Source organism: Macrosteles quadrilineatus, unplaced genomic scaffold (assembly GCF_028750875.1).
Source record: "Macrosteles quadrilineatus isolate MER2022 unplaced genomic scaffold, UCM_ALF_1.0 Scaffold_1__1_contigs__length_201487025, whole genome shotgun sequence".
In the NCBI taxonomy this organism is placed as follows: domain Eukaryota; kingdom Metazoa; phylum Arthropoda; class Insecta; order Hemiptera; family Cicadellidae; genus Macrosteles; species Macrosteles quadrilineatus.
The window spans coordinates 135,620,756-135,632,372 of NW_026542594.1; the positions used below are offsets into that span (position 1 = coordinate 135,620,756).

At 33.3% G+C, this 11,617-nt stretch overlaps 1 protein-coding gene across 8 annotated transcripts in view; it reads right to left on the reverse strand.

Annotated features, from left to right (window-relative positions):
* Positions 1-7,415, reverse strand: part of LOC128985381 (homeobox protein homothorax) — a 188,955-nt gene extending 181,540 nt beyond the window's left edge. For 3 of the 8 annotated variants that reach the window (XM_054404886.1, XM_054404875.1, XM_054404894.1), the window contains exon 1: positions 6,974-7,415. In XM_054404886.1, coding sequence (XP_054260861.1) covers positions 6,974-6,988 — 15 coding nt within the window. In that variant the 5' untranslated portion in view covers positions 6,989-7,415. The remainder of the gene's footprint in view (positions 1-6,973) is intronic. The other 5 variants (XM_054404865.1, XM_054404841.1, XM_054404858.1 and 2 more) reach the window with 3 other exon arrangements.
* Between the last annotated feature and the right edge of the window lie 4,202 nt (positions 7,416-11,617).

The window sequence follows — 11,617 nt, forward strand, 5'->3', positions numbered from 1 at the left end:
AAATATTAATTTATAATTGAACATATTACAGGCATTATATTTAGGAATTTAAACAGTGTTTTTGACCTCTGTGGACATCAAAACGAAAAAGTAAATAGGCCCTGGGTCCTGATCTTATCATGAAACCTACGGTAAATGCTTGTTACCTTATAGGGTAATTCTAAACTAGGAATTAGTATGACCACGTACAACACATCCGCTCGTGTTAGCATTTTTCTAAACTGTACTATCAATCACATGACGCAATAACGTTTTAAAAAATGCTAAAAATGTATTTAACAATTTACACATTTTAAGGTAACAACCCGTACCACATATCTTTGAGTAAAGGTATTATTAAAAGGAATACTAAAATATATAAAGCAATAACAGTTAACTAAATATGTTTATTTGGTGTATTCGTGTAACAGTTGAATAAAAAGGTAACAAGAATCCATGAGTTTCGACCTAACACGCGCTACACCTATCTAGTTTTAAGGGTAGTCAACAAATATCATTAAAAATATACATTATATATTTTTTTTTTTCAAAAAATGCGTTACGAATTTCTGTGGAAGGTTTGATTTTGTTTGAGGAATTAAAAATGTATAAGAAAATTCTGACTTGTATTTCTTTCCGTTCCAAATCCTGTCTTCGGCAATTGAATTGATTACCTAAGCAATACATTTTGTGCCTGGTGTAAAAAGCAGGTAGGCTATACTAAAAATGTGTTGCCTACTTGACTCTAACAAATATTTTATCTATCTCATAATTATTATTAAATGAAAAGCTAAGATATTTCTAGTAATTAACTAAGTATATACAACGACTATTTGAAGGAGTATGTCCCTTGCAAGATACAAATATACAATACGAATTCTGAAAAATAGAGTTAGTAAGCAATTTAGAGTATGAATTATAGAATGGATTATTACTCAGTTTGTACCGTACTATGTAGCCTACTAGGTAATGTAGACAAAGTAAATTTGTGAGTAAGTTTGAACAGTTCTATGAAATAAAAAATACACTAAAATGGAAAAACTGCAATCATGTGTCATTTTATAAACCTGCATGACTTATTAAAATGTGCATAATCTCTTTGATTTATTTCTTGGGTGAATACCCATAACATGTTACATTCGGCACATTAATTCATTCCGCACATCAGTTGGTAACCCGTTAGGAATTGACGAAATCCTAAGACTTGTAACACAAACGTGGTGAATTTTACGCTTAGAAAACATTAGGCTATTAAAATGGAGAAATTAAAAGGAAAATTGTTTGTTACATTACAACAGAAGGTTTCAAAAAATATTCATTAAGTTTAAACATTCCACATAAAGGCGCAACTTGTTCTCATCAATTGTTAATCATTTGTCATTACCGCTTAGCCGTTACACATGTTTTACCACATGTACCAATTAACGAATTTCACTACGAGTAACAACTATCATCGCGTATTCGTAGACAGGTTATCTATCTAAACGACCGTTATCGCACCATTGCGTATTGTTTTGTGCACCTTAAAGGAAAAATTATATAAATTACGATGAGATCAAACGTTGGGCAAACATGTTGTTTACGAATGAAGCAATTTAGGGGATAAATCAGAAAATACGCAATTAATAAATGTAATTGAACGAAACAAATATTTGTCTTAGAAATTATCAAACATTATAAAGTGGACCTACCGTTTCTACTATGGCTTGGTAACAACCGATTCTCCTATCGTGTTTGTATTTTCTTAACGGACTTATCAGCTTAAAACTCATCTTGCCCTACTGTCACTGTATATTTAATACAACTTGACAAGACCGCTGTTTGGTGATTATAATGAAACATTCAATTACCCTGACATCACAACTGTGTTTACTTCATCACCTACTTTGAAATTCTCAATTCATTATTTAAAACACAGCTTAGAAAGATGCAATAGCAAGTTATATAATAAAATTCCAAAATACTAAAGATTGAATTAAAAAATTTATTAAATTATATTAGCCAAATCTAATTCTAACGCACGGTATATTTTAAAATATAATGGGTCGATTAAATATTTGCATTACGGAAAAATAGAAACTAAGTTATGGCCGTAACCATTAACGATTAATTTTAAAAATTATTCAAATTTTTCTAGGACTATCGAAATTGAATGTACATTCCACGACATAATGGGTTAAACTAAACATTTTCGCTTAAACATATCAACTGCATGGAGTCGCTAAAGAGCGGAATCATCGATCATAAGCACGTTCGACCTACGCGCCGGGGGACGAAATTGGCTTAAGACCCGCGATTGGGCAAAATGCACATCAAAGAGCTATAGAATAAGTGACGCGCCGCGGCATACCAAGTATACACGGCCCGGTGGGAATAGGGTGTACCACTGGGCAGTAGAAACGATCAAACTTTTTATATTTCTGATTACAGTATTTATCAATTACGGAGAATAATGATGGTATATATAAATTCCCTTTAAAACTCCTAAATAGGACTACCTACTCACCAAATTACGTAGTTTAAAGTGATATTGTACTGTATGTGTTAAATACCTATGTCCATTTTAAAAACATATCAAAGTTTAAAGTAAAATGCATTAAACATTGTAGGCTACTCATCCAAGAACACACTACTTTACACTTTGTAAGCGGATAGCAAACAAATATATTTTAAAATAAAAATAAAATAGTTAAGTGATTTATTTACAATAAATGGGCAGTAACCTACCGGCTTTAACAAATCTTTAGCAACAAGCCGATTGATATTTACTGCATTCAAATTGCTACATTCTTGACAAGCAGTGGATCTACCGTTAATTTAAACTTACCTCCGTAAACTTTTCCTAAGAATATCCCTAGTTTAATAACTCATTTTAAATGTAAATCAATGTCTTAAAAATGTGGTTCCAAATAAATAGGACTAATAAAAAACGTAATCAAACAACAAAATTGCGTGTAAATTTTAAAATAGTAGGGTATAGAATACGGCTGTGTTTGAGCGTGAATTGACATTTGAATAATACATTTTTGGAACCATCCAAACAAAAAATATGATTGAAAACATGCTCATTATTGGCAGAACACATGCCTATGAAGTATGTGGGCACAGAGTAAATAGTCGACTAGAGGAGGCTCAGTTACACGGATAAAAAATACAAATTACAGTCCGGTGCCCGCATTTACAAAATATAAAAAAAAAGGTAGCCTAGTTATTACGTGCACACTGAATGATTATTAAATGTTCGGCGTGTAACAGTACAAACTATAGTAAAAACGTGTTGCAATTAATTCTCGCAAACAAAGACTTATTCAATGAAGTAACAATATACCAGGCTTATTAAGACGAAATATAGAATTGTAATGTTAAAACGTGTGTAAATAGTTCAATTATTTGACTAGCCTAAATGAATTAACAATAATTGAAAGTCTGCATTAAAAAATAGATTGAACGATATATAGCCAAAAATGTTGTTACTCTCCCATAAATTAACGATTGTACGATTATAAAATCACCTTTTTAAACTCCACGCTTGGCCTGAAATTTGCGCTTTTCGCGTCTTCCTCCTAAAACGCAATATGATTTTTTGTAGAATGTAAAATAATTCCATTCAACCAATTAAGCTCATTATTAAATCCTAAATTTAAACGTCACATGTTAGTTAATTTAGGTTTATTAGTTTTATTTTCAGAAGTTAGACCACGTCTATAGACGTCGAGGGTACACTCGTGTTGAAGGACCTCAACACGGCAACACGCAGTATGGGTACACGTGCACGAGCCCGCAAACCTTTTCAAAATCAATATAAACAAACACTCGAGCGGAGGACCTCAAATACCACGAGAGGCGATCACACTATACGAGACAGCTAGCGGCGAGACTAGCCGACGAGCCGCAGCGCCGCCGTCCGCGGACTATACAAATACTGCATCACGAATACAGTAAAACATTATCTTAAATACACAGCAGATTTAACTAATTAGAAACCGATTAAGTAACTTTTATTCCAAACGATAAATATGATTCTTTATAATGAATCGTTATTTTACTAATTTTTTTGTAAATTAACGGCAGAACGAATCGAAATTGTAATCACAGACAAAAATTAACGGATAAAAAATTAACCAAGCAAACACGATTAAAATAATGTTTTAGGGCTATCGGTACACCAGCAGAAATAAATAATTCATAATAATTAAATCTTTCCTACGGTACTTTATTTTAATATTTACTCCAATCCTATAAATTTGGTCTTGTCGTAATCTATTATGCGGACTTTGACATTCCTACGTTTTGGAATGTGTTTTTACAAACTAAATAGACTACCGTACTTTACCGGAACGCTTCAACATGTTGAATTCCCGTTCTTTAATTCCCGTAATACTGGCACTATAAATTTTAAAATTAATTTAGGCGTTTGCATAATAGTTTTTTAAACCTAGTTGTAGTTCAACAAAACTACAAATGCCTTAAAGTTTTTGCTAAACAATAGCCTATACGGTAATTAATTATTAGTAAAATATCGCAAATAAATACCTGTCCCATCTTTGAGCCCTATAGAGTAGTACAGTAGTAGAATATTTAAACGCAGTCAATCACTCGAGCAATCTGTTATTGTTCACGGTCTTAGAATGTTAGGCCTGTTTTACAGGGAAGATTGGGGTTAGAGCCCTAAAACAAAACTAAACCTCCCAGTTTCAGGAAGGGCGTGGGACGGGCCAGCCCCATTGTTCGTTCCGAGAAACGTTTTGCTTTAACAGTAAGAGCCAGGTTTACAACAGGAATGTCTAGAACAAAGCAAATAATTGGCTTGACTTTAACCCTTTCATGACTAAGCTTTTAGAAAATTTACAACACTTGGGGATTTTTCTTATTTAATTTTTGAAGGGATATGTACAGTCCCGTACAAGGAAATACTGTGTTGTTATTTTACATCTATGTAAACTAGCGTTATTTATTTATGTTTAAGATAAATACAAGCTATATATTGCATTTATCTAAATAAAATTTAGGAATTAGGCTTTTAGCAAATTTTTAGTAAAGAATTTTTTTAATAGCCTATCCAACGATTTATCAGTTAAAAAAGTAACAAGTGATTTAAATAAATGGATACACCATGATAAGGCCTGATGATACATGAGTAGGGGCCTCTTTATGGTCTATTCTTTCATATTGTGTGATATAATATTTATTTTTAAAAGAGCTTATTAGAGTAAATTTTAGAACTTGTTGTTACGATTTATTTAAATAGTCTACCTAGCGTGCCGTCAATGAAATAGGTTATTTATTATATTTTTACTATAGGCCTGATGTATATTTAACGTATGATACATGAGTAAATTATTTATTAAATCTTTAAAACTCTGTAAAATATTTTTTTTTATGTCAAATGATCTTATTAGAGTAAATATAGGCTACTTTACTGATTGATTTTATCTTATGATTTAAACTTAAATAATGAACATTTTTTTAAAAAAAAACGTCAGTTTCTGATGGGCAGGCTGTTTGTTTAATAAATTAACCTATTGTATATACCTATAATTTAGTTGTTTAATGAATCTCAGATTGTATTGAAATACTGCAAGCAAACTACGGAACGCGTCTATATCCCCGCGGCCTTATTATCTTATTAAATTTTTAAATGTAGGCCTATGTTTTAAATAATTTTGAAATTTTTTTATTAGACCCATTCAGCAAGTTTGTTAAATGTTTACTGCATTGCTTTTGTAAACCATTTGCGGTGAATGAAACTTTTTTCGCGTGTTAAAAACAAACATAACAAAGAGTGCAATAAGTGCGCAACTGCCCGTCAACAACTGATAGGTCAACAACAATAAAAAAATAATCCTCCAATTTATAACCTAACAATTTAACCTAAATATTTTCTACCACAGTATTTCCTATTTTCGTACCTATAATAAAGTCTTGAAACATTTTGCCAAAATAACAATAGGCCCTTATATTTAGCAATGTTATGATAAAATCTTGAAAAATACAGTAATGAACTTGTTGATTTGATTACATGTTCCTTTTACTTATTTACAGACGGAAAACTCCATTTTCATATAAATTTTGAATAAAGAAATCAGATAAAATTGGGAATTACAAAAAATAAAATAATTATATAGGTTATTGTTCTTTCTAAACGACAAGCTCTGACAAATATTAATATCACATTTAAGGATGAGAAATTAAATTCATAAACCATGTTTCTCCAAACGCGACCAATTTTTAAGATTCCCGCCAAGTTTCAAGGACAAATTTTATCATAACACTTTGATAAGTATATTCCTAAGAACAGGACAAAACGGGCACAACTAAAGGTCTACTAGGGAAAGTAACTAAAATATTAAATAATTTAAATATTTATTATTGACTTTCCGTAAAATATAAAAAAACAAGTTATTTGGATCAGTATTAAAATGATAGGCATATATTACTGTATATTTAAATAAAATTACAGTGTCACCTCATAATAAATTAATTTTTATTGATCTGTAATCACTGATAAGCATTTTAACAGTCAAGTTTAAGCATTTAGGCTGTACCTATTTATAAAAAGTAAGTATTGACGACAGTGATTGAGTTGAGTAGGTTATGTTGTGGTCCTGCACAGTACTGTATGCTGTAGTGATAGTGTATTGTACACAAGGACAGTTGTTCACAGTTACTGGACTAACAAATCAATCGCTTGGCTACGGGGAGGGAGAGAGAGGGCTGCGACCGCCCGCCACATGATTTATTTTAGCCTCGACCCGGCATTAACGCGGCATGAAAAATGTGGTGGTCGGGCCAACATGGCGGCCCATGCTTCACACTGACGTGATGTAAACACTGAACACGTGGTCGACGTAGACGTAGGCCTACCCGGCGTCGTACTATTGGTATACGCGGTACTCCTAGTACGGTATATCGGTACACGACCTGACACCTAACTTACACACATACACAGCCTACAAACCCTACTGTACACTAACGATGTAAACACTGTACGTACCCTGGGTTGCGCCATTGGATTCTTCGCGGTGAGGATTTTTCCGACTTTTCTACCAGAAGCGGACTGTCCCGCTTTCTGGTAACTTCAGGAGAGAACACACAATCAACAGATATTTATCCCTCCAGGTGCCACACACACAAATATCCACGCGGAGCGCAGCGCACACAAACGCGGACCGAGAAGACGATAACACAAGCCGATCGCGAAGCCCGAGTATTGGGACAAATCTCACTTAATCGTAGGATCCTGTTGGATGACACAAACGACACAACAAACAAGGGCCATGATGAGTGACGTACGCTGAGTCCCGACGCGCCGCACACTGTCGACTGGCTCTTGCCTCTGTCAATCACACGGCGCGAGGCGGCGCAACTGATCACGTGTCTGCGCGAACATCTACATACTCTGGTACGCTTCTGCGCACGCTCAAGCCCCTCCTACCTCCCTCCCTCCACGCTCCTTCCATTTTCAATTGTCGCTCCCTCTCGCTCGCACTCCAACGCTCGCATATAGTACTGTCTCTCTCGCACTCTCCTCCCGACAGCTCGCGATGCCGATAAAGTATCCCCTCTACGTCTTTGCTCGGAAAGATAATTTTCGCGTTAAACTAAATTTCACACTCGGCCCGACTGCTGTTTGTCACAAACCACTACACCTTGTCTATATTTTCACACCTGAGGGACCTGCTAATAGATATTGGTTTCGATAAATTATGTTATCCGTACCGGTATTTGATAAGCTAGGCCGGCCGGACCGTCTGCACCTTTTAGGGGCGCATTTGCTCTTCTCCGAGATATTTAAATATAAAATTGTGCAAGAAGGGTTTTTGACAGCAGTGCACTATTCTTATCGGTTAGCCACTGCATATTCTTCAGTCCATGTGTGATAAACTTTTGCATTTCCGTTTTAAAATTTACATAAGTTTATTCCTAATTTTTTTAATTTTAAAAATTAAACTTAGGTACGAAGTTTTTCACTGGTTTTTAATTTATCACCATGCCATTCCATATTAGAAAACAATAAATGGCGATGACAGTTGCTTTGTACGTGGTGTTGGCTACAATGTAGGGTCTATAGGTAAGTATAAACTATTGTATAAAGTATACACACAGCGTGTAGAACCTTCAACCAGAGGGGATGCTTGTATACCTCAGCGTTGTATCACTTGATTACTACTTACTGTACAAACAGTATTGGCGCTGATTACGAAATCACCATAGACGTATTTAACAGCGTATAGATCTATCTACACCCATAGTCACTGCCGATGACTCCACCACACTATAACTGTATAAGGACATATAATAAAATTCAAAAAATTTTCTTTTTTTTAGATTATCCTAGCTAAATTTAATCACTTTATCTGGGCAATAAAACAAAACCTGGTTGAAGTTAGTATTATAAACATGACGTCAAAACCCAAATACCAAACTTACTGTACTTAGTTTATAAGTAATCTATATACGATATTATTAGAAAGATTTAACGATACAACAAATCGTTATCAAGATTTTATTTGATAAAAAAGGTACTAATAAGTGACTCAAGTACCCTGGGTAGTATATGATGATATTAACCACGAGTTGAAAGAATTTAATCTCGTGTAGTTTAATAAATCGCTGAGTATTTAGTAATTTGTCGGCAACTACAAATTGTTAGTAAGTTTGGGAATTTATGAAAAGAACAAATAGAGGCCTATAAATTTTTGAGAACAACTTTAGGTTTTTTTAGAAAACGGACAACTTACATAACTGATAACAATACATAATATTGAATAGATAAGAAAGGTTATCACGTAAATGGCCTCAGTGATGAGATGAGTTAAAATTACTACTTAAGTCGAGCTTACAAAATGTTATCAGTTATCTTGATTTATAATGTTTCTATTGGAAATTAACAGGATCCACCACCTACTCTATTTTTAGCCTCGTAAAACATTTTAAATACGTTCCCTATATAAAACTAACTAAACGTCAAAAAAGTGACAAAATAATTACAACCATTTTCATTAAACGTGCAGTAGACATCTATTTTTAATCAAATAAATTAAAGTGCAATGATTTAGCAAGTAATAAAACATGAATTACATTGTATACAGCTATATGCACGATTGTAGTATGCTACGCGAAGGAAGAACCCCTGTAACGTGAAAAATCAATTATTTTTTACACATTTTTCATATATAAATAACAGGTGTAGTTTTGAGACATTTATTTTACAACTTTGTGCCATAAAACAACTTCCATAAAATTTTACATCGTAATATCCTCTTAAATTTTAATTTTGCTATTTTTAAACAGTTGAGTGTTCTCCGCATGTTCTCAAATCTAACTTAATATAAATTATTGAGCGGAGCGAAGAGAAGCTCTTTGGGTTCGACTTCAATGCAAACTTTCAAACACATTAACTCAATAACGTCTAAACACATTTAAGCCAAACCAAGGTTGTTTTGTCAAATGTTTGGAAGATTTAGACGAAACCAATTTCAATTTTTGATATACTGTATAGTTTACTATAGCTGTGTGCCCGTTCTACGCACGGGGATCTTATTGTAGTCAGTTGAAACCTTCTTATAATAAGAACAGCAGTTTGTTTGCATATTTTCAGATATGCTGGCAAAACTATTATATAAACCTACATTGATCTTATGGGTTGCCATGATGTTTACAAAATAACGACGTATAATGTAAACAAAACAAAGAGTCATAGCATATGTTAAAATCAAGCCATGAAATAAACACAGTACAAAGGGAAAATCAGATCAAGATGACCGCTGATCAAATAATACAAATAAAGACCCAAGTCAGATTTTAAGTCGCAATTTGGAAACAACCACTGATGGAATGGGTACAGTATTTTACAGATTTGATTTACGTAGTTAAATAAGGTCATAACAAATAACATTCATCTTATGTTATTGGGAATTGAAACAGCTATACATTATTCTGCATTTCTAAATAACAAGGTATTCTCGAATCAATATTTTTACCTAAATAGGCTATTATGAAAATATGTTTTTATTATTTTCTTTGAAATATTTGGATGATATCATCGTGTTGGCAACACACTTGTTGTATTGATTGTTATGCTGGCAACGACTTGGGGTACATTATTGCCCAAGTAGAATAAAGTATTTTTTGTGTTTTCGTTTTACAAAAAAATAACTAATCCGCAGATGATAAGAGTGTCATAATAAGGAACATTTCAGAATGCATAATCAAAAACTTCCTGATATTGGTAGAAAATTAAGACTAGGAATAAACGCCCGAAACGCACGAACAACTACTTCTTAGCAATGTTTTGAGATAGTTGAATCTAGAATACTTGCTTGAAGACAATGACTTTCATAATTATTACAATTATTATGTTAAATGTGCAAAATTTAAGAAAACAAACCTCATAAGGTATGGTGACAACTATTTGTGCAATTCTCTCAAAGCAGGCAAGTCTTTAAAAAGTTAAATATGCTAATTGTATGGATCAATGCAGGATTATTTCTGCCAGGATTGCAATATCTAGCCAAGATTGAGAAAATGTTCATTGGTTTAGGTTCAAGGTCGGGTTCAACCAGAACTGTGGGTTCAACAGATGACATTAGCAAGGAAACACAGGAAAAATACTGATTCAAAGGATATTTATGTAATGTCCACATGTTTTAAATGTTGATAGTCCTGAGCGAAACTGATAAGTTAAATTGATGAAATAGTTGTATTTTGTATTGTATCTATAAACATTTATATTCATTGCTTCATTAAGAACCATGGAACGTGATCGCTCCACTCAACTGGCTTTCACTGCTATGAAAGCAATCCTAGTTAATGATAAAAAATGATATTATAAATAGATTATAATATTATAAATTCACCAGTAAAGGTCGCATCTTAGTTAGTGACCGAGTTCGAATGTATTATATTTTACGATAAAACTATATTTTAACACAAATCTTTGGCGGTAACTTGTTTATTTCAATTATGTTATATATTTGACAACAACAACATTAATCGCTTATTAATTATTGATTTTCCATTTGTGCGTCGTGCCAAGGACATTGCCGAGGCTAGCCCAGGCAAACCGTCGTCAAACACTTGTTTTCAATTATTAAGTTCGTGAACACAAAATTTTGTGGAATGATTAAGTGGGAAAATAACGTTATTTAACAATTTTAGGTGTAGTACTAACAATAATATGATTTACGACTTATTTCATTTTTACAACATTTTCTAATAATATGATGTATAACTGGACGGAAACTAAAATACTAATTAGAATAGATTAGCCATGTGTCCAACTAAGTGGAAGACTTGTATTATTTCGTTTGTTTTTCGCAATACTTCTCAACTACATGTAAAAGTGCAGAACTAGTTTAAAACTGATACAACAATGGTAGAGTTGTGCAAAGAACGCAAGCGATTTACGTCAGCGTCAGCCTATATTATTGTGCAAGGGCCTTTATCATTTTAGATTCCCAGGTTGTATAAGTGATTCTCCATAGCCCGATACTGCATCGTATACAACAAGTCCAACTCTTAGATTGTCTTTGGAACTGTTTTATGACGATCAACTAGCACGATGTGGGTTTGACCGTACTAGGCCCACCGCACATAATTGAGCCTTATTAAGGTGAATACGTCTGCCTTAAACATT